We start from the raw sequence: 22328 nt of genomic DNA on the forward strand, positions 1-22328 counted from the left end.
CGGAATCCCTCCCCTTTCCCGGCAACCGGGCTCCGTCCCACTAGGACGTGCTTCCCACCCAGTTCCCCTGAGGACCCCGTGGGCCTCCTTTAATTCCCGTTCCATCTTCCCCTCCCTATCCCTGCTTGTCCTGCATCTAGCCCCGGCCCTGGGTCTGGCCGATCTCTCTCTCCCAGCCTTCTCTGCTCCCTCTTGTCCGGCTCCAGCTCCCGCCTCTTGCTCCAGCACCGGGAGTTCCCTCTGTGGAGAGCATTCGTGCCTGGGGCATGCCCGGTTGGCTGTTGGAAGATCTGAGCCCTGTCCAGGGAGACCTATAGGTTCCAGGCCCCTTGGACATTGTTTCCCCAGAGCCGCTCGCTCCCCGCCAGGTGCCTTGTCCCCCTTACCACGGGACTGAACCGAGTCCCCACCTTGGCGACCGGCACAGACAACCAAACACAACCCGGCCCGCATACTAGGATAGCCAGGGGACCTGGGGGACAGAGTTGGATCGAATGAACTAGTCTGTGGAGCAGTGGGGCAGTACCAGATGGGGGCAGGAGGGTTCTGTGGGGAACTTCACAGTGGGAGGAGGGAAGGAAGTCTCCGTAAGAGTTACCAGGATATTCCCAGTGGGACGCATTGGAAGGAGCAAGAGGCGAAAAAACGGCAGTAGCGTCTGACCACCTGCCTGGGGACCTGCTGCCACCTGGCTGAGCCATGGCTCACCTGAACCATCCACGGCTGTGAGGAGACCCCGCTCCCACCCGACTCAACCGCGGCTCACCAACACCATCCGCGGCTGCGGGGACGTCCCGCTCGCGGGCCTCGGACTTGGAGGGGAACGGGGATTGAGCTGTCCTACTCTCGGGGTGGCCTGAGGATGGGGGGTAGGTGTCTCGGGGCTCCACCGAGACTGAATAAGCCATCTTGCTTGACGGAGGCTGTGCCCCTTGGGAATTTCCAGCCACCGTCAGTAGGCAGGAGGCAGGCTGGGGGAGCTGGTGGAAGCAAGCACCACGGGGGAGGGTGGGGGACTCAGAGCCCTCCTTGGAAAGAGCCGGCCCAGGGCTCATACCTATCTGGCCTCCTGCCCGGAACAATGGCTCCTGACTGGCAAGAGTGCTGGGGTGAAGCAGGAGCGGCAGATCAAAGCTCTGCCGGCCACTGGGAGGGAGAGACCTCATCTATCGCCCCGCCTCTCGCCACCAACACCTCGTCCATTTCCGGCCACTGGCCCGGAACGCCCACCCTCCTCGTATCTGACAGACAAATACTCTCCCCCAGTTCAAAGCCTCTTAGAAGGCCCATCTCCTCCAAGAGTCCTTCCCTGACTAAGCCCCCCTTTCCTCTTCTCCCACTCTCTTCTGTGTCGCCTTCACTTGCTCCCTTCATTCATCCCCCCTCCCAGCCCCACACCACTTCGGGATCTATCTGTAATTTAATGAATGATATCAATGTCTGTCTCCCCCTCTAAACGGTAAGCTCGTTTACGGCAGTGCTCTGCACACAGTAAGCGCTCAATAAATACGATCGAATGAATGAGTGAGATCCAGGGGATCCCAGGGACTTGACTCCTCATTAGAAGCCTCCCATCCCTCCACCCCACTTCTGCACTCCTTTCCCTGCTCAGCTCGGTCAGGGGAAATGAGGGAGGTGACAAGAGGCAGGAAAGACTGGGGTGGAGGTAGAAGGGCCCCATTCGCACCAAGGTCACGAGGGATGGAGGGCCCTGGGCAAATGTCCAGCTGGCCCCACGGAAGGAGCAGCCCCGTGAAAGGGGCACCAAGCCCGGCCCGCGGCATCCAGCACCCTCCTTTCCCTGTCCCCGACGGCACAGGGGCTGGTCCCCCCGTCAACCTCCTCTGACGCCCCCAGAGGTGTCAGCAGCACTGGGACCCTTCAGCCTGGCAGGGACGCTCCTCACCCACGACAGCTCATCTGCCAGATCTCAACCCTGATGCCCCGAACCCCGGGGCAGCCCCGGGGTCCCACGTCACGCCCGTTCCCCTTGGGGGTCGTCACTCTGTCGACAGAGAAAAGCCCCTCACTTCCATTTATTCCTATTTAGGATGGGAACACGCGGACATCAATCCCACGCCGGTGGGTTTGCACACTCACGTGGAGCAGATAATCCCACCTGTGCCCATCCACGACAGAACTCTCTGGTTGGGGCCGTCCTGCTCAAGAGTACCCAGGACTTGGAAATGGAGTTGGAAGGGAGGAGAAGGGAGAGTCATTATCCACACGGAGGGAATCCATGTGTTTACATACAGACACACACTCACACATTCACACACACACACACACAATGAGAAGCAACAAGGCCTAGAGGAAAGATCTTGGGACTGGGTGTCCGAGGACCAGGCTTTCGTCCAGGCTCTGCCACGTGACTAAGGTCACCCAGCAGTCAAGACAATTAACTACTCCGTGTCTCAGTTTCCCCACTTATACAACGGGGATTTATACGACGGAGCGTCCTCCACTTCTCTCTGACTGTGAGTTCCAAGGGCAACAGAGTCTGTGACACAGTAATCACCTTTCACTCTATCAACACCAGCACCTATTACCGTGCTCTGACTTTGGTGAGTGATTAACGAATAACGCAATAATAATTAGCAGCAGCTACAGGAAGAAAAGGTGCCATTAACCCCTCAGCAGGAGTGCATAAAAATGCATACATACACACGAACACACACACACACACATAACCCAGCGCTTAGAACAGTGCCTTGCATTAAGTAACCCCTTAACAAATACCATCATTATATCGCAAAGTTCTCCATTTCCCCCACAGAAAAGCACAGAGCAGGGAAACAACCATTCATCTCTGGTACCCCTGGGGTGGGAAACCCAAATGGTTTGGTCCCTGGCCAACAGACGTGGGCTTGCCAGGGGGCAGTTAGAGAGCAGGGCAGCAGTTACTCGGGAGGAGGCACATCGGGGGTCTCTCCAGCTGCTGGAGCTCCTTCAGTCATCATGTCCTTGTACTGCCGCTTGAAGAATCCAAGCTGAGGAGGGACCAGAGGACAGAGAGTCAGGGAGCCGGGGCCAAGGGAGATGGGGGTGGTGACACAGGAGCGTCAGGGAGAGGGGACTGGGGAAAGGATGGGGCAGGAGCAGATGGGGGTCGGGGGCAGAGAGAGGGCGGGAGGGTGAGCGGGGCTCCACCTTGTACAGGCCGGCAGTGAGGAGGGCCAGCAGCACCAGCCCCCCCACGGAGCTGCCCACGATGAGGGGGAGGGGGTTGTAAACCTCGTAACGCTCCACCACGGTCTTCGCCTGGCACGTGGGAGGGAAGGTATTCCGTCAGAGAGGCGGGAGCACCAGCCCCGGTACCCACCGACCCTAAGGTCCAGACCTGCCCTTCCCAGCGACAGGTTTCTCCACCCCCCAGCCCAGGCCTCCCTCCCTCCGGCCGCCCCCCGGCCCCTCCCTCTCCTCCCGGCCGGACCCCGGGCTTCTTGCTGGCCCGTCACCCTCCTCCAGCAAGCCACTCCCTCCACCCTGGCTGCCTCTCCTCTCTCCCCTCATCCCCAGTCACCTGGGCTGTCAGGAATCCCTCCTGCCCAGGAAACTGAGCGTACCGCCCCGTGTCAAACATCAGCGTGGCCGAACTCAGCACCGACAGCCGCTTCTGCTTCGTCTGCCAAAGAGAACGAGAGGGGCTGGAGCCGCCGGGCCTGGGGCGCCACGGCCACGGCCCGAGAGCAAGGGAATGCGACGAGCTCTGGGCGGGGCAGGCTGCAGCCCTGGCCCAGCACCACAGGCCCAGGTGGGCAACCGACCCTCCGGACCCGACCCGAGGCCCCCGCCCACCTACCTGGCCCACCCAGCCGAAACTGAGGTTGCCTTTGAGGGTGAAGGTGAGTTCATCTCGGACTTGGAAGGATGTGATGGAGCAGTGGATTCTCTGGCAGACGGCGACCGAGCAGTTCTAGTGTGGGGAAGAGCGAGGTCAGAAGGACACACTGTGGGGCTGTTCCGGCCCTTTTCCGGGGAAGCGGATCAATCGGGAATCCCGAGGCCAAACGGGGAGCATTGCTTGATTGAGGAAAGAAAGCGGAGGCCTAGGGAAACCCTGCTCAGCTTCCCCCAACAGGGGCTGAAGTTGGGGACGCTGGAGTCCATCCTCACCAGGTCGGGGCTCCGCTGGAGGAGGGATCGGAAGTCATGGTCCCGGGGATTTTCTCTGTTATTCACACACTGGCCTTGGAAGTCCTGGGCAGAGAGAAGAGTCGGTCAGTGGGGGGGACCGGGCCTTAGGGAGAAGAGTGGCCGGGGGGATAGGTGGGGTGGCCGGGCTCAGGGAGGGGCACAGGCGACTTGGCTGGAATGGAGACAGGGGTGCAGCTGACAAGAAAATTATCGGTCCTTCTGGGGTATCGGGTGTTGGGGGGGCTCCATCATCCTTATCCGGGTCAGATGAATACGGACGTTAGATATCCAATCTGGAGGAGGGTGGGGTGATTGAGGGGCATACCGATCTGGGGGGCAGGGGAAGAAGGCTTTCAGGGCCCGAGGGTACCGGGGGGGGTGATGACTTCTGGCGTGGGGGAAGGAAGCTTTAGGAATCGGAGGTACCTGACAGGGGACGACCTCCGACAGGGGGAAAGGAAAGTGTCAAAGCTGGAGGTGTCTGTGGGGTGACGACCGCCAGCGCCGGGGGAAGAAGATTTCAGGGGCCAGGGGCACCTGTGGGGGGATGACTTCCGGCGTGGTCCACACGGGCAGCCCGTCCAGCTCCAAGGGGATCCAGAAGGTCACGTTGACGTCGAGGCTCCGGAGACCCAGATTGTTCACCTGGTCGGGGAGAGGCCGTGGCTCATCTTTCCCGCTCCCTTCTCCAGGCCCCGGGTCCCCCCGCAGCTCCGGGGCCTTCTCCGGGCCCTGGGGTTCCCGCCCTCCCGCCCGGCTCTTCTGCCCCGCCCCATGCTCCCCGCCGTTCTGGGGCCCCGGGCCTTTCTCGTGATCCTCCGGGCCCACCTCTGTCCAGCTCCTCCCCCGACCCCGGACACATCATCGCCTCGGGCCCCGCCCATGGCGCAGGCCCCCGACACCTCACGTGATACTGGTGCTGCAGCACGCGCCCGCTCTTCTCCTCCGAAGCTGAGAAGTTCAGGTAGCTCGTGGACTGCTCCCCGCTGTCGGGATGAGGGAGGGGAAACGGTGAGATGCGGGGGTTGTGGGTAGGCAGTGAGCCACAAGAGCCTCTCTCGTTCCAGCGCCCTAGAGATTTCTGCCTTTGTTTTGAGTCTTTTATGCTTTCTTAGTGTTTGATGGTTTCATCCTCCTGATGTGCCTGGCATCATCAGTCTCCTCTCCCCCAAATGGACTCTTCGATTGAGAGCCCCTTGAGGACCGGGGATGGTGTCTAATTGGTAATTGCGTTGTTCCCCAGTACAATGCTCTACACACACAAAGACCTTAAAAAATGTAACTGTTACTACTACTGTCACACATCCACAGTGTCTCTGTCACGCACATTCGGATGTCACGGCGTCCATCCAGGGGGAAGCTCCCCGAGTCTCCCTGGGTGGCTCCAGGGTGGTCACGGAACACGTGACAGGAGGCAGGGGAAGGGAGTCCGGAGGGGGAGAGAGGGGGGAGCTACCTGTTGATGACCACGTTCACCCCGTATTTGACGGGCAGCTGTTGCTGAAAGAAGGTTTTGTTGGTCCTGGGGATGTTGTTGTCGCTGGGGTGAGAGAGGAGGAGAGCCGGCTGGCGAGGGCGCCGAGGCCAAGGTTTGGGCACAGGGGGAAGGATGAGGAGACCGCAGATGAGGGAAAATAGCTACGGGGAGCCTGGGCTCTGCCCCCGGCAGCCGCTCACCTGGTGGCGTTGGCGCTGAGGAGCAGGCTGCTACCAAAGTCGGCCGTGGGCGGGACGTCGAAGGTGACCAGGAAGGTGGCCTGGTGGGAGAGGAGAGAGAGATGGCGAGGAGGAGAAGGAGCCGTGGGCAGCGGACCGGAGGGCTCGGGGGGAGGACGAGGAGGGGAGGGGAGGGCGGGGACGGGCCCGAGGACGCGGCTGCGGGGGCGGCACTGCTGACCTCGGCTCCCTCCCGGAAGATGGGGTGGCTGATGCTGCAGCTGCTGCTCCTCAGCTGTGCTGATTCGCAGATGAGACGCGGGACCCGCGGCTGCCGGGGGTTCTGGGAGGGCAGAGCAGAGGGCGTGAGCGAGGGTGACGGCGAGGCCCCCGGCCCAGCGCCCCACAGAGCGGTCCGACTCACCTGGAGCACGGAGGCCCGGCGGAGGGACAGCCCCGGGGGGTAGGAGAAGGTGACCAGGGTCCCGTACGAGTCCTCGCCCTCGTTGCGCACGGTCACGGTGACGTTCAGGTCCGGGGACGTCCCCACCACCAGGGTCTTCTGGCTGCTTGGGAGATAAGATGGGGTTGGGAGCTCCCGCAGAGGGGAGATGGAGGTGGGTGGGAGTGGGGGATGGAAACCCGGGAGCCTAGGTTTGAGGACGGGGAGCCAGAGGTGTAGTGGGGGGAGAGGAATGGATAGGGATGAGGCCTCTGGTTGTCCGTGGATGCCAGAGACCCTAATTCAGACAGACACAGCCGCAGCCAACGGGACTGGGAATGGGACTCAGCTGAGGAAATCTGGGCCACGCCTGGCTAGACTCGGACAATCCGTTCTCCCTGGCAGCTACCGGTAGCCTGAGGGCTGAGTTCAGCATCATCACCCTCAGTGCCCGGAACGCAGACATTTCTCATCAGGCTAGCAGCCCATAGTGACCCTGCCTGCTTTGGTCCCGACGCAAACAGGTGGACTGGGGAGAGCCATTGGCCCCGGGGCTCCAGGCTGGGACGACATTCCCCTCTGTTTCAGGCTGAGCTGCCCTCGGCGGGCAGAAGGTCGAGGGCGTCACCTGGAGAAGCTGAAAGTGACACTGAGGTCATCCTGGCAGATGCTGTCTGCGCCACAGTTCTTCTCGAAAGGCAGCTGTGGGAGGAGGGGAGGAGCCTGAGCACCAGGCCTGAGCGATGCCTCGGGCCCCAGGCCCCGCCCCCACCCCAGGCTCTGCCCCCAGGGCCCAGGGCCCTCCCCAGACTCACAGAGGCGGTGGTGAACTGGTCCTGAGAGCCTGCGGCCAGCATGGGGCGGAGCTGCCCGGATGAAGGGATGGGCTGGCCCAGCAGCGAAAAGTTGAGTCGCAGGATGATAGGGGTCACCGAATCCTCCACGCACGTCTGGGGGACGCTCGGTCTCAGAGAAACTAGGCCTCCTTCCCCGCCTCATCTTGCAGACCCCAACTACCCTGACCGGACCCGGGCCTTCCCGGACCCAGCCTCTTTCCCTGCTCCCGAGCCCCCATAGCCTTCCGGTCCAGTGCCACTCCAGCTCAAGCAGGCTAATGCTGAACGCGGCTAGGCTGATCTGGACCCAGGGGGGCCCAAGTGGGCCTGGGGGTCCCCTCTGCTCCCCAGATCCCTGTGTCCTGGGCCTGGCCAGATGCAGTAGGCCGGGGAAGGACGGGGCCTTGGGTTTCTGCCATGAACAGGGCGGGCAGTGAGACCCTACACTCTGGGGATGTTCACACAGACCCCGCACGGCTCCGGACCCCACTGGACCCCACCCCCGCCCCTTCCCTGGTGCCCGGGCCTCCTGCCCTCGGCTCACCGGTAGCAGCAGCTTCACGGTCTCACATTTCTCTTCCAGTCCTATACTTCGCACTGACCTCAGGGTCCTGGTGTTCGTCTGGTCGAAGACAGCACGGGGATTCAGGCGTCCGGGATCCAGGGCCAGGTCATAGGTCACAGAACTCTGGATGTCACCTGGACCTGGTGAGAGCAAAAGGTTTAAAGGGAATAATGATAATAATAAAAATGATGGTATTTATTAAGCGCTTACAATGTGCTAACCACTGTTCAAAGCGCTGGGGTAAATACAAGGTAATCAGGTTGTCCCACGTGGGGCTCACCGTCTTAATCCCCGTCTTACAGATGAGGTAACTGAGGCATAGATAAGTTAAGTGACTTGGCCAAGGTCACACAGCAGACAAGTGGTGGAGCCAGGATTAGAACCCACGTCCTCTGACTCTCAAACCCGTGATCTTTCCACTAAGCCACAGTGCTTCTTGGGAACGAGGACAGGGAATAGCCAGGTGCGGAGGGCAGAGTGGAAAGAGAGATGTCTGGGCCTGGGCCTGAGGTCTCTCCGGGGCCACGTGGACAGAGAAGGATTCTGGGCCTCGGTCCTCAAACCAGAGGCCCGGATGAGCCCTGGAAATCCTGGGGTAGGTCCCGGGGCTTCTGGGGAAGAACACGGTCCCTGAGTTGAGGTTCAGAAAGCCCCCGCTCCGGTGGACGAGACTCACCCAGCCGGTCCCGTGAGGTCTTACGGACGGTGAGACAGACTCTCGCCTCCCCTGCTTCCCGGCGGAGGACCGTCTGCTCTCCGCAGTCAAACACGGCCCGCGCCAGCTCAGGGGGCTTGAATCGCAGGGAAACGTCGACTCTCAGCACCGGCCGGGACCTGGGGCCCCGGAAAGAGCCCGGGAGAAGAGAAGCATTCCCGGATCAGCCGAGTCGGTGGAGTTTGGGTCTCGGGCCACGGAATCCCGGTTCCCTCCGAGCCGATGGGACAACCGCGCTCACCTGAGCAGGAGCGCCTGCCCCCGGGCGCCCACGGCCACGTCCACCAGTCCGTCCTGGGTGAGGTCCTGCCCCCCGCTCAGGGCCTGTCCGAAGTACCGGAGCCCCGGGGAGAGCTGGGAAGCTCCAATCCGCTAGGGGAGATGCCCAGAGAGGTGGAAGGGGAAAGGATGAGAGAGGTCATGGGGAGAAAGGTCAGGAGGAGGAGTGGAGAGGGAGACCCAGAGAGCCGGAAGGAGAGGAGAGAAGGAAGGCGATGAGGAGCAGGCAAGGAGACCCTGGGGGCCAAAGCCCCGGAGCAGGGGAGGGCCGGAGGGGACGAGGCTCACCTGGCTGTAGGTGGGGTTGATCTGGGCCGGCGCCGCGCCGTGAAACAGGTAGACAGCTCCCCGGTTCTCCTCCTCACCAGGCGCCCCCACCGCCACGTCCGCCAGCCCGTCCCCGTTCGTGTCCCCCAGCACGGCCAGGGCCGCCCCAAAACGGGCCAGAGGCTGCCCCGGCTGTCCCCGGAGGACGGACTCGCACCGCCAATCCACCCTCTGCAAGACAGAACTGACAGTCTCAGCGGACCTCAGGCCCCTCCCGCCTGCCCCCCTTCCCCAGCCCCCACAGGACCCAGGAGTCCCGGCCACCCAAGCCACTCACCCTCAGGGGCATGGGGCAGACCGACACAAGCCCCCCTGCCTTTTGCGCATAGTGGTGGGGGGTCCCGATGAGGATCAGGTCCGTGTTGCCGTCTCTGTCCACGTCCACGGCGCAGACGGTCGCCCCAAAATAGGAGCCAATCTACGGTTGGGGGAGAAGGCCGGCTCACAGGGCGGCCCCTCCAGGGCTGCCCACAGCATTGCCCAGGCAGAGCCCTGGGCCCGGGAGGTCCGATGTTCACACCTGGACTCCTCCCACCCCAGAGTGGAGGGGCCCGGGACATCCTCGGATAGAGGTGCCGGCGCCGACACCGGCGGGGACGGAAACAGGGCTCCGGGGGAGGCCGCCCAGCCGTAGGGATGATCCCGGGATGGGAGCTGGGGACTCGGGACTGGGGACAGGGGAAAGATCATTTAGGGTCTGGGGGTGGAGGGCATCACCGGGGAAGACCTGAATTGGCTGGACCAGAGAGTCCTCGCTCCACTCATCCCCACCCTCTCCCTCGCCATCACTCACCTGTGCCCCCGTGACCTCGGCCCATTGATACCAGATCCCGGTAGTCTTCCTGAACATCACGACCTTCCCCGTGTGTTGGTAGCGGGGAGCCCCAAGGACCAGGCTCCAAATCCTTTTTTGAATGGCCACATCAGTGGAGTAACCTGAAGGGACAAACGTCGCTGGCACGTGGGCCTGCCCGGTGCGGGGCCCTCCTCACGTGCCCCTTCCTCCCAACCCCCACTCCCCAAGGTAAGGTAGCCCAGGTAGCGCAGTCACCCGGGGCTCTCCTCACCCAGATAAGCATCATGCATGTCCCCGCTCTGCTGGGAGACGTTGATGAAGGTGGAACCCTCCTTTGGGGGGTACAGGGAGACTCCCCCAGACCAGTCGAAGCTCCCCACGGCTCCCAGCACCGGCCCATCCTGGGGAAAACTAGATGTCGGTACTGCGGGGGGAGGGACCACTGAAGAGCCCCCCAACCCTTTCAGCCCCCGGGATAGTACATCTCTTCTGCCCCGACCTCTGTCCTCCCCGGGGAGAGATCCCGGGGCCCCAACCTCACCCCCCAGACCAGGCAGTGTCCCTGCTTCCTCCCACGCTTCCACCCGCCCCCGATAGCCTGCCCTAGGGGAATCCACTCACCGGAGTCAGCAGAGCGCTGAAGCCCTCCTGAGACATTTCATGCTGGAAAGAGCTACTGCTCCCCGTCTGGGTTCCTGGGGGGGAGAAGCACCTTTGGGGCCGGAGGTAGGAATGTGGCCAGCACGCTCATGCGGCAGGATAGTGGAGGCCAAAGGATGGGAAAATAAGGACCCTGGGATCTGGATGTGCAGTCCTGGGAGGTGGAGCACAAGCTGGATTGGAAGTGTCAGGTGCTGGGGATCAATGGGGGCTGGGCTCAGGCAGCATAAGAGACCTGAGGTTTGGGGAGGAAACGGTTTCTTTTGGCAGTTGGGTCAGTTGGGGGTGGGGGTCCAGGCTTACCCTCGATGGCAAAGATCTTCTCCTGCAGCTGGTTCTGAATGTTATCCAGGGCCCCAAAGTTGTTAACCTGGAACACGTGGTCTCGGGGCGGATCCGAGGCGATGCTGTCCAGCTCCTTCCGGGCTTCATATTTTTCAAAGGCAGCGCCCACCTGTTCGCAGGGCACAGTGGGATCAGGGCCCGAGGGGAGGGGAAAGTCCGAAGGGAGAGACTTTTGTCCTTTCAGGTGGATGAGCAGGCGGCAGCAGCATGGGGCTCTCAGCCGGTCCCCTGGGCCACGAGGACAAGGGCCTGGGACCCCCTTCTACCTCTCCCCCCTACTCGTACACACACATCACCTCTACTCCCATGAGCCCCTTTTTCAGTCGGGAAGGTGAGAAAGCAGGGGCCTCACGAAGCCTGCTTCAAGGCTCAGTGTCAGGACGTCTGTTGCAGCTGCCATGACTGCGGCTGCTGCTGAAACTGTGACTGTGGGACTCTGATTCCCAAGGAGCCGGAAAGTCTGCTCCTCTAAGCACAGTGTCCTACACATTATTTATTTATATTAATATCCATTTCCCCCTTCAGATTGTAAACTTGCTGTGGGTGAGGAACGTGTCTACGAACTCTGTCGAATGGTACTTTCCCAAGCGCTTAGTAAATAGCTCTCAGTAGATACATTGATGATGATGATGATCCCTCCCTATCACTGTCCTTGTCTTTTATGTTGATTTTGTGCTCTCACTGTTCTACCCTTCCTTTTGTGTCTTTTGATAATGGTAATAGTGGAAAGAGAACCCATTATTACCAGGTGACAGGAGAGATTGGATGTAGAGTTGAAGAAGGTGCTTACGCCTGAACCAGAAATTACAAATGAGGAGAACTGACAAAGGAGAAGCATTCAATCCACAAGTTGGGGAGGCTGGAGAAAGGAGCAGGGAAGAAGGAGGAGAAGGCTTTCAGGTCCAAGGGGCTGGGGACGAGAGGGAGCAGGGGGAGAGGAGAAGGTTCTCATATCTGGGGCGGGGGGGAGCGAGCAGGGGGCAAGGAGGAGGAAGTTCTCAGGTTCAGGGGTCGGGGAGAGCAGGGGGCGAGGAAGAAAAGACTCTTAGGTTCAGTGGGAGGGAATAATAATAATAATGTTGATATTTGTTAAGCGCTTACTATGTGCCGACCACTGCTCTAAGCTCTGGGGTAGATGCAGGGTAATCAGATTGTCCCACGTGAGGTTCACAGTCTTAATCCACATTTTACCGATGAGGGAACTGAGGCACCGAGAAGTTAAGTGACTAGCCCATAGTCACATAGCTGACAGGTGGCGGAGCCGGGATTAGAACCCACGACTTTCGACTCCCAAGCCCGGGCTCTTTCCACTGAGCCACGCTGCTTATCAGGGGACGAGGGGGAGCAGGGAGAAAGGAGAAGGCTCTGCACACAGTAAATTCTCATTAAATACCACTGACTGATCCAAAGTCTGGAGGAGTGGGGAGAGAGGAGAAGATGGCTCTCAGATCCAGGGACCCGGGGAGCAGGGAGAGGCTCTCAGATCCGGGGGTCCCCGTACCCCGATCGCATAGCGGATGATCCCCGCAGCCTCGGCCAGTGGAATGGCATCAGAGTATTCCAGGGGATCCTCATATTTCTGCCCGTCGGTGATGACGATGAGGATCTTGGTGGCATCTTTCCGGGCTCCTTGTGATTGCTGGAAGAGCTCTTCGCTGCCAGGTAAAGATTGAAAAGAGAAAGAGAAAGTCTCAGAGAGAATCTCCCAAACTCCCCTGACCATAACTGTTTCCATTTTCCAAGCTTTCCTCCAATCCCACCTACTTCCAGAAAGCCTCCCCAAGTTGACTCCCATCGGCCCATCACCGTCCTTGCCACTTACCTAGCCTCAGCACGTATGAATATATGTGCATTTCTACTATACGTTTGTTAATGGTATTTGTTTAGTGCTTACTATGTGTCAGGAGCTGGGGTACATACAAACTAATCAGATCGGACACAGTCCCTCTCCCACATAGGGCTCACAGTCTTAATCCCCATTTTACAGATGAGATAACTGAGGCAGGGAGAAATTAAGCGATTTGCCCAAGGTCACATAGTGGACAAATGGCAGAGTCAGGATTAGAACCCAAGTCCTCTAACTCTCAGGCCCATACTCTTGCAACTAGACCACGCTGCTTCAGCGTCACTCCCCCCATCACTTGGAACAGTGATTGACCGAGCTTCTATCCTCTCCAAACTCAGCTGTGACTGATGTCACCGCGGCAGGTATCAGAAGTCAAGTAGAATGTTGAGACGCAGATGGGGAATCACGAGAGAGGAAACTCCTTGAGGGCAGGAGCTGTTTCAACTTCTAGTGCATGCTCCAACATGCCTGATACAGGATTCGGGTTACTAATAGCGATGATGGGGCAGCAACTGAAGTGGCCTGGCCAAGTGGCCTAATGGAAAGGGCGCGGGGCTGGGACTCAAAAGGACCTGGGTTCTAATCCCGCCTCTGCCACTCGTCCACAGGGTGACCTTGGGCAAGTCACTTTCTTTTTCTGGGCCTCGGTTACCTCATCTGTAAAATGGGGATTCATTCATTAATAACAGTAATAATTATTATTATGGCATTTGTCGAGCACTTACTATATGCCGCTGTTCTAAGTGCTGGGGTAGATAAAAGGTAAACAGCTTGACCCACGCAGGGCTCACACTTTTAATCCCCATTTTACCAATGAGGTAACTGAGGCACAGAGAAGTTAAGTGACTTGCCCAAGGTCATACAGCGGACAAGTGGCGATGGCGGGATTCTTTCAGGCGTATTTATTGAGTGCTTACTGTATGACGATGATGGTATTTGTTAAGCGCTTACTAAGCGTTAAGCGCTGGTGGGGGGGCGATACAAGGTGATCAGGTTGTCCCACGTGGGCTCACAGTCAATCCCCATTTTACAGATGAGGTAACTGAGGCACAGAGAAGTTAAGTCACTTGCCCAAAGTCACACAGCTGACAAGTGGCGGAGCCGGGATTGGAACCCATGACCTCTGACTCCCAAGCCCGTGCTCTTTCCACTGAGCCACGCTGCTTGTAAAGCACTGTCCTAAACACTTGGGAGAGTATAATTCAACAACAGACACACTCCCTGCCCACAAGGAGCTCAAAGGAGGGTTACAACTGTGAGCCCCATGTGGGACAGAGACTGTGTCCAACATGATTAGCTTGTATCTACCACAGCACTTAGAAAAGTGCTGGACACACAATAAGTGTTTAAAAATACAATTGTATAATAAATATCATATAATAATAATAATAATAATAACTAAAAACAAGATTAACATTAGGATGAAGAGATGGATGTGCTTTACCGCTCAGGTACCCTGAGCTATCCAGGTCTTTATCCTCAGCCAACCTCCCTTTGAACTCTACAAAGATGAAATGAGGCAATCAAGTCCCGCGTCATCTCGGGGCAGCTTGGGCAGGTGGACTGGGTTCTATCTTTCACTGTCGGGTCCCATCCTTGCCCACCACGAACTACTCCAGACTCAAAGCGGAGCCCTGTTTTCCTGCCCCATACTGAAGGGACTCTTGGGACGGAGATGGCAGGATACAGAAGTCAAGGAGGCCAGTACCCACAGAGGAGGAAACTTACACCACTTTCTTGATGCCAGAGGCAGTATACGTCAGCCCACCCAGCTGAGAAATCGTATTCACGAGTGTTTCTGGGTTCGGGTTTCTTTTGAATCTGGCGAAGGTGAAATGTGTCTCGAAGGTATTGGAGAACTGCATCAGGGCGAACTGCGGGGAGGGAGGAATGTCAGCCGTCACGCGCCCGATCTCGTCTGATCTCGGAAGCTAAGCGGGGTCGGGCCTGGTTAGTACTTGGATGGGAAATGGTCCGGGAATACCGGGTGCTGTAGACTTTCCTTCTAGACTGTGAGCCCGTTGTTGGGTAGGGATTGTCTCTATCTGTTGCCGAACTGTACTTTCCAAGAGCTGCAGTGCTCTGCACACGGTAAGTGCTCAATAAATACGTTCGAATGAATCAACCCTGGTCTTTCCTGGCCCTGGGAAAAAGATGCTTCCTCCAGATACAACCCCCAGAGCTTCTGGCTCTCCCAGGCTCACTTCCGTCCCACACCAGCCCTGCGAGCCCAACCCCCAGCCCCCAGCCCCCGACCTTCGGCCCTCACCAACGTGTTGGTTCCCTGGAATCGCTGCATGACGGCACGGACAAACCGTTTCATCTGATTAAAGTCTCTCAGTTTAATGCTGCCCGAGCCATCGATGAGGAAAACAATGTCGCTCTCTTGCTTCGGGCAGTCTGGGAAAGAGCATGTGGGACCCTTGTCATCGGGCACCATCTTGTTTTATGCCAGAGAAGCGGGGTGAGGACAAGAGTCAGGGCGAGAGGAGGCAAATAAATGGGAGAAGGTCCCTCCTAGGCCTCCTAGAGTGATCGCTGTAGCAAACTCTTTAGAGATCTATAGAGAAACTGCAGGCTGCGGAGCCACCCTTCACTCAAAGTCACATAGCTCCTTTCTTCCTCCCTCACCATGGCCCTCAGCATACTGAGGGCTTCTCCCCCTACAAAACCTAGCCACCAATTCCTCCCCTCCTTATCACATTGGGTATTCTCCCAAACCGCCGGACACCCTGCGTCCATCCGCCACTAGAACCCAGGGTCCTGCCCGCAATCAAAAACAGCCCCCACCAACACAGTACCCTGTCTTTTTCTAGCTCGAACCCCTTCTATCCCTCCATCCCCTGCCCCACAAGAGTCCCCCCTCAACCCCTGCTCAAGCAGACCCTTCCACCAGAACACAGCAGATCCTCCCCTATTCCTGTCTGTTCCTTCCCTGCCACGCTTTGACTCTGTGTCTCCAGGACTTTTGGCTTCTATTACAGAAGCTTTACCCAGACAGGACTGAGAAGCAGCATGGCCTAGTGGAAAGAACAGTTGTGTGGAATGCAGGGAACCTGGCTTCTAATCCCGGCCTGACCACTTGCCTGCTCTGTGATCTTGGGCAAATCGCTCAACCTCTCTATGCTTCAGTTTCTTCATCGGTAAAATGGGGATTCAATACCTGTTCGCTCTCCTACTTAGACTGTGAGCCCCAGATGGGACAGGGAATGTGTCAAACCTGATTATGTGGCATCTCTCCAACTGCTTAGTACACAGCTTGGCACATGGCAAGAGCTTAACAGACACCACAATTTATTACTATTATTATTATTATTATTTCTCTGTGCTCTGGGTTCAACCCAGGCCCCTGTGGGCCCATCGCATTCTTCTCTGTCGGTGACCATGAGGCTCGTAGACTCACCCTGCAGGACTCCTGGGATCCTTCGGTCCAGCTGCAGGTTTGAGCCCAGCAGGAAGCAGAAGCCATTCAGATACATGTTCTCCCCGCAGGCTCGGTGCACCGTGGGGCCGCACGCCTGGGTGAGCAGGGCCAATCAGGAAACTCCTTTCCTTGGTATCCACCCATCCTGCCCCAAACCCCGGCCGTGTCCCAGCCCTCCCACCCCCGCCAGAACCCAGTTTCCTTCCTCCCTTCCCCCAGCCCTCGGCCGCCCACCGGCTCCCACGAACTGACCAGGAGCTGCGAAGGGCTGGAACGGGCAGCCAGGGAGAGACCCAGGGATATGTTCACCGCCTCTGCGGGGGCTGAGGGGAGACACACACGGAGTCACACACACGTACGGTGGGGGGGACGGAGGGTCTGCCCGGGGTACATGGGAGATCTCAGCCCTGGAGGGTGGGGGCCGGGGAATCTGAGTTCCGGGCGAGGAGCAGCATCTGTGGCAGAGGGCTGGGGGCAGGTGGTAAGATTCCCGGCTGCTTGGAAAGGGAGTAAAAGGTTGGAATGGAAGCTGCCTCAGGGCCAGGAGAGGCCTGGGCCCCTAAGCCAGTCCAGAGAAGGAGAAGGAGGAAGAGGCACTGATTTTCTCCGGGATGGGGTCCCCAGCAGGGGAGCTGGGGGTCAGGGAGCCGGGGGAGGTGGGGGGCCGTTGTGATGCTCACCCTGCAGGGGGATGGGAGCGCAACGCCCGGTGCCGTATTCACACTTGTACAGTCGTCCCGTGGTATTCTCTGATTCCCTCTCCAGAGGGTCTGCCACCACCAGCCTGGGAAACCACAGATGGGAAAGCACAGGGGTGGGGAACCAACCCGCGACAAGGGGTCGGGTAGGAGGGGGAGGGCACCAAGAGGGCCGGGAAGGTAGAATCGCAGTCCAAGAGCAAGATGGCGCGAGCTCAGTTGCACGGTGCTCCCACGACCCCCTACAGCGATGTGGGAGGAAGCAGGTGGGCTGAACATCAATACCTCTTGTAGGGGCCAGATGACCAGCTGCTTTCCCCAGACCAGAACAGCTCTGGGGCCCTCTGGTGAGGAAAAGTCAACAGAAGAGGACTTTGTTTCCAAAGCAAAAAACTAGCTCTGGTGAGAGGTAGCTGAAATCGGGTTCAGGTGTTGTCAGAGGGAATGGGCAGTGTTCAAGTTCCGCACCCGACCCCCCACACCACCTCCACCGTGAAGGGAGCAGGGGGGTGAGCGGCCGGCTCTGGGTGTTTTTTTATGGTATTTGTTAAGCACTTTACTATGTGTCAGGCACTGTATTAAGCACTGGGGTAGATACAAGCTAATCAGGTTGGAGACAGTCCACGTCCAACTTGGGACTCATAATCTTAATCCCTAGTTTACAGATGAGGTAACTGAGGCCCAGAGAAGTTAAGTGACTTGTCCAAGATCACTCAGTGGACAAGTGGCAGAGCCGGTATTAGAACCCAGGTCCTTCTGACTTCCAAGCCAGTGCTCTACCCCCTAGACCACGCTGTTTCTCTGTTGTCTCTGTTGCCTCCAAACTGTCTTCACGGCGGCATGGCCAGGAGACAGGCAAGGGGGAACTTGGCAGGAAGAACCAGACCGATGTCCAGGACAGAATTGGACAAGAGCCACTGCCCTCCAGGCCCTCGCTGGAACTCAGGGCCACCTTGTTTTTACCCCGGCCAAGACCACGGGGTCCCCGGAAACCCGAAAGCGGGAGTAGGCAGCCGACATCAGGAACACATGAGCCGGGGGGGATGAGGAGGGAATTAGGCAGGGACGTCCCCAGGACAGGTGGACCCACGGTCTTACTCTGAGCCCTGGAACTGGACCAGACTCTGGCCAAACCCAGCTCCACCCATCTGGAAAATCACAGGGTTTTCAGTTTCCAGGTTGAATCCACAGCAAGAGGCCAGGCCTGGAGAGGGCAGAAGAGGGAAAGCAGCTGTGACCGCCTGGTCCCGGGCTCTCTCTGCAAGGGATGACTCAATCCCCAGAGCCCAGCCGTCCTGCTCCCAAGCCCCTCGAAGTCCCCGGACACTGGTCCCCCTTGCCCGGCATCCCCTCCCCCTCCTACCTCCTTCCTTCCCCCGGGGGACACAAACATCCTGCCCCACCCAGACATTGGCTAAGAGGAAGCACCTATCCCCCGTTGGTTAACTGAGTGTCTTCCCTTTCTCCTTTCCCCTCTCTCCTCACCGCCCTCCACAATGAGGTACTCAGAGGCGATCTCGGGGCTAAGTGATAGGACACCCAGGAGTCAGCTGTCCTAAATCCTGAAATCCCATTTCCTCCCAGATGTTCCTACCCTTCTCTCTCCTCCTTCCAAAGCCCCCAGAACCTTGTCTTTTCCCAAATCCAGGTGTCCTGATCCCAGCCCCGACTGTCTCCCATCAGGGAGACCTTCAGGGATCCTGGCTTCCGTGCAGCCTTTCCAAGCCCCGGTCCGGAGCTCAGGTAACTATCCTGCCTCCTGCCCACGACCCCAGGCCCCTACCCTCATCCCGGAATGCCTCTCTACCCCTCCCCTCCCTTTTCCACATCCTCACTCACCAGTCAGCAGGAGCAGCGCTCTCGTATCCATGGCAGGACCCCCGGACTGCACTTGAGGTCCGGGGCTCAGAAGGAGAGCCGCTGGGCCAGGCCCCGAGGGTGGTTAATAGTTGAACGAGAAGTGGTCCGGACTAGTGACCAGTACCCAGGGAGGGAAGTCCGATCAGTGACTCTGAGTCAGAGATGAGGACGTCTAACACGCTTAACCTCAGAGGGGTGTAAAAATTCATCTTCCTCTCCAGTAACCACATATAACTCCGCCCAAAAGGCCCCACCCACACCCAACCTGGATCCTTCATAAGGGTCAGCCACAGAGCTTTGCTGGGCACCAGAGAAGCCATTAAATACATACAGATTTGGCTCCGTTGGCCTGTTCGACCCCAACGCCGATGTGAAGAGCCTCGTCTAAGCAGGTACGTAGAAACACACATCCAAATGCCCCGACAGTGCCTTGAATTAAATAAAGCATTTAGGATAGAGCTCGTCACGGTACGAGTCGGGGAGAGAAAAGTCCCCTTCCGTAACCGCAAATATCCTGAGAATCCTGAGCGGAGAAGAGGGTGGGGCAGGAATTCTGGAGGAAGCCACGATCTCCTGGAGTTCTGAGAGTGAAGAGAGTGACCGCTCAAGGCACACTCCCTCTGCTCGTTCGGGGCAGCACCGAGTACAGCTGGGGGAAACTCTTTCCAGGCTGTGGGGGCCTTGTCCTACTGGGGTTGGGGGTCGGGGGCAAAGCAGCGAGGCCTAGTGGAAAGAGGACAGGGCTGGAAGTCAAAAGACCCGGGTTCTAGTTCTGACACTGCAACTTTTTTTAATAGTTCTTGTTGAGCACTTACTATGGGCCAGGCACTCCACTAGCTGCTGGGTTCGATAGTCAATCAGTCAGTCGTACTTATTGTGTCCAGACCACTTTACTGAGTGCTTGGGAGAACAATAAACAGGAACATTTCCTGCCCACAATGAGCTTTCAGTCTAGAGGGGGAGACAGACGTTAATATAAATAAATAAATTACAGATATGTACTTAAGAGTTGTGGAGCTGGGCGGCGGAGGCTGATGAATAAAGGAAGTGACTCAGGGAAATGCAGAAGGGAGTCGAAGAAAAAGGAAAAGAAGGCTTAGTCAGGGAACGTCTCTTGGAGGAGATGTGCCTTCAGTAAGACTTCGAAGCGGGGAGGGGGTAGTTGCCTGTCAGATATGAGGAGGGAGGGTGTTCCAGGCCAGAGGCAGGATATGGGCGAGAGGTCAGCGGCGAGATAGACGAGATTGAAGTGCAGTGAGGTTAGCGTTTGAGGAGCAAAGGGTGCAGGCTGCCTCATAGGAAGAGAGTAGAGAGATGAGGTAAGACGGGGCAGGGTGATTTGACTGTTTTAAAGCAAATGGTGAGGAGTTTCTTTTTGATGCCTTGGTGGATAGGCAACCCCTGGAAGTTCTTGAGGAGAGAGGAATCGTGGCCTGAACTTTCTGTAAAAAAAATGAACCGAATAGCAGAGTGAAGTTTGGACTGGAGTGGGGAGAGACAGGAGACAGGGAGATCGGCAAGAAGGCTGATACGGTAATCAAGATGGCATAGGATAAAATATCGGATTAACATGATAGCAGTTTGGATGGAGAGGAAAGGAAGGATTTTAGCAATGCTGTGAAGGTTGAACTGACAGGATTTAGTAGTGGATTGAATAAGCGGGTTACATGAGAGAGAGGAGTCAAAGATAATGGGTTTGTGAGACAGAAAGGAGGGAGGTGCCAAAGGTGAGACATGGTTCATGTCACCCAGGGTCTCACAGTCTTAATCCACATTTTACAGATGAAGTAACTGAGGCACAGAGAAACGAAGTGACTTGCCCAAGATCACACAACAGACAAGTGGTGAAGCCAGGGTTAGAACCCAGGTCCTCTGACTCGTTGGCCCATGTTCTTTCCAATAGGTACTTGCCAGCAGTATAACCTGAGGCAAGTTACTCAACTTCTCCTTGTTCCCGTTTCCTCATCTGTAAAATAGGGATTCAATCCCTGTCCTCCCTCCTATTCAGACTGTGAGTCCCTTGTGGGATTAAGTCTGACCCAATTATCTCGTATCTATTCTAGCACTTAGTGCAGTCTCTGGAATATTATAATTATCATTATTATCATCAAGACTGGTAGGAATGGGTCACGGAAGGAATGGATCCATGAGATAGTAAAGAGGAAAAACTGGCAGAACTTCGAGACCTACCACATAGGAAGTAAGCGAGAGAGAGGAGCCAAAGATGACAACCAAGTTTTCAGCTTATGAATAGGGAAGAGGAAGTTTTGGCAGAGATGGGAACTTTACGCAGAGGAAGTGGTTGAGGAAGGAAGATGAGTGGTTCAATCTTGCCCAAGTTTAATCTAGAAGCAGCATGGCGTAGTGGATAGAGCACACGCCTAGGAGTCAGAAGGTCATGGGTTCTATTTCCAGATTCACTACTTGTCTGTTGTGTGACCTCGGATAAGTCACTTCTCTGTGCCTCAGCTCTAAAATAGGGATGGAGACTGTGAGCCCCACGTGGGACGGGACTGCATCCAACCTGATTTTCTTGTATCCACTCCAGCACTTAGTACAGTATTATGTGCCTGGCACATAAGTAAGCACTTAACAAATAACAAGGTTATTATTATGATTATTGTTATTATTATTAGAGTTCCATCTGCGGGGTAGTCCTGGAAAGAGGAGGCCTAGGAGAAGCAGCATGGCCTAGTGGATAGAGTCTGGGCTTGGGAGTCAGAAAGACCTGGGTTCTAATCCCAGCTCTGTCACTCTCTGCTGTGTGACCTGGGACAAGTCGCTTTACTTCTCTGTGCCTCAGTTACCTCATCTGTAAAATGAGGATTTAGACTGGGAGCCCTATGTGGGATAGGGTCTGTGTCCAACCCGATTATCGGAAGATTATCAGCGCTCTACCCCAGCTCTTAGTACAGTGCATAGCCTTTGGTAACTGCTTAATAAATACCATTATCTTTTTTTTATTATTAGGAGGAAATATATAATGGTGGAGTCAGTGAGAGGTCTGGGCTGGAGATGTAGATTTGTGGGTCACCTACATAGAGTGGAAAGTGGGCACCACACGAGAAGACGAGCTTCCCAAGAGAGAGGCACTTATCTCCCCCCTTGTCTGTCCCACTTCTGCCCCAAAGGATCTACCCGAGACTAGGCCAGGCTGTCAGTTCTCCTGACTGCTTGGGAGGATTGAGAGCTCACCAACGTCCCTACTCCATGGAAGAATTAAATGGAGTTAAATTGTACTCTCCCAAGTGTTTAGTATTAGAACAGTGCTCTGCACATACGGTAAGTGCTCGATAAATATGACTGATGGACAGATTGGAGGTTGCTAAACTCCCACTTGAAACATCACATCTCCCCTTTGGGTCCTTGGAGGATTGGGAGGGATTTCACCGTTGAGACAGACAGACACATCCACACTTCCCTGCACGACCAGCCCCTGGGGGCTTACACTTGCTTACCTGGTACCCAGCTTGACCATAATAATAATAATAACTGTGGTATTTGTTAAGCGCTTACTATGTGCCTGACACTGTCCTAAGCATTGGGATGGATACAAGCAGATTGAGTTGGACCAGTCCGCAGTCCCAGGTGGGACTCACAGTTTCAATCTCCATTTAACAGGTAACTGAAGGACAGAGAAGTGAAGTAACTTGCCCAAGGCCACACAGCAGGCAAGTGGCGGAGCTGGGATTAGAACCCATGACCTTCTGACTTCCAGGCCCTTGCTCTGAGCACTACGCCA

The 22328-nt window shown here is 57.0% G+C and overlaps 1 protein-coding gene across 3 annotated transcripts in view; it reads right to left on the reverse strand.

Annotated features, from left to right (window-relative positions):
* Positions 1-2021: 2021 nt before the first annotated feature.
* The window catches only part of LOC100085462 (integrin alpha-M), a 53755-nt gene continuing 33448 nt past the window's right edge, over positions 2022-22328 (reverse strand). Inside the window, exons 1-30 of one of the 3 annotated variants that reach the window (XM_029057665.2) lie at positions 18566-18750; positions 17825-17930; positions 16709-16812; positions 16281-16351; positions 16008-16122; positions 14874-15004; positions 14333-14478; positions 12260-12413; positions 10717-10867; positions 10375-10448; positions 10025-10154; positions 9751-9893; positions 9235-9375; positions 8919-9128; positions 8593-8723; positions 8313-8470; positions 7616-7776; positions 7051-7185; positions 6864-6937; positions 6218-6359; positions 6035-6136; positions 5815-5894; positions 5594-5677; positions 5045-5123; positions 4675-4782; positions 4117-4200; positions 3803-3916; positions 3524-3625; positions 3151-3261; positions 2022-2990 (exon numbers count right to left, since the gene is read on the reverse strand). In XM_029057665.2, the coding sequence (XP_028913498.1) occupies positions 2901-2990; positions 3151-3261; positions 3524-3625; positions 3803-3916; positions 4117-4200; positions 4675-4782; positions 5045-5123; positions 5594-5677; positions 5815-5894; positions 6035-6136; positions 6218-6359; positions 6864-6937; positions 7051-7185; positions 7616-7776; positions 8313-8470; positions 8593-8723; positions 8919-9128; positions 9235-9375; positions 9751-9893; positions 10025-10154; positions 10375-10448; positions 10717-10867; positions 12260-12413; positions 14333-14478; positions 14874-15004; positions 16008-16122; positions 16281-16351; positions 16709-16812; positions 17825-17930; positions 18566-18596 (3462 nt within the window). In that variant the 5' untranslated portion in view covers positions 18597-18750 and the 3' untranslated portion in view covers positions 2022-2900. Of the gene's footprint in view, positions 2991-3150; positions 3262-3523; positions 3626-3802; positions 3917-4116; positions 4201-4674; positions 4783-5044; positions 5124-5593; positions 5678-5814; positions 5895-6034; positions 6137-6217; positions 6360-6863; positions 6938-7050; positions 7186-7615; positions 7777-8312; positions 8471-8592; positions 8724-8918; positions 9129-9234; positions 9376-9750; positions 9894-10024; positions 10155-10374; positions 10449-10716; positions 10868-12259; positions 12414-14332; positions 14479-14873; positions 15005-16007; positions 16123-16280; positions 16352-16708; positions 16813-17824; positions 17931-18565; positions 18751-22328 lie in introns of those variants that run through there. The other 2 variants (XM_039910708.1, XM_039910710.1) reach the window with 2 other exon arrangements.

The sequence above is a fragment of the Ornithorhynchus anatinus genome, chromosome 2, assembly GCF_004115215.2.
Source record: "Ornithorhynchus anatinus isolate Pmale09 chromosome 2, mOrnAna1.pri.v4, whole genome shotgun sequence".
NCBI lineage: Eukaryota > Metazoa > Chordata > Mammalia > Monotremata > Ornithorhynchidae > Ornithorhynchus > Ornithorhynchus anatinus.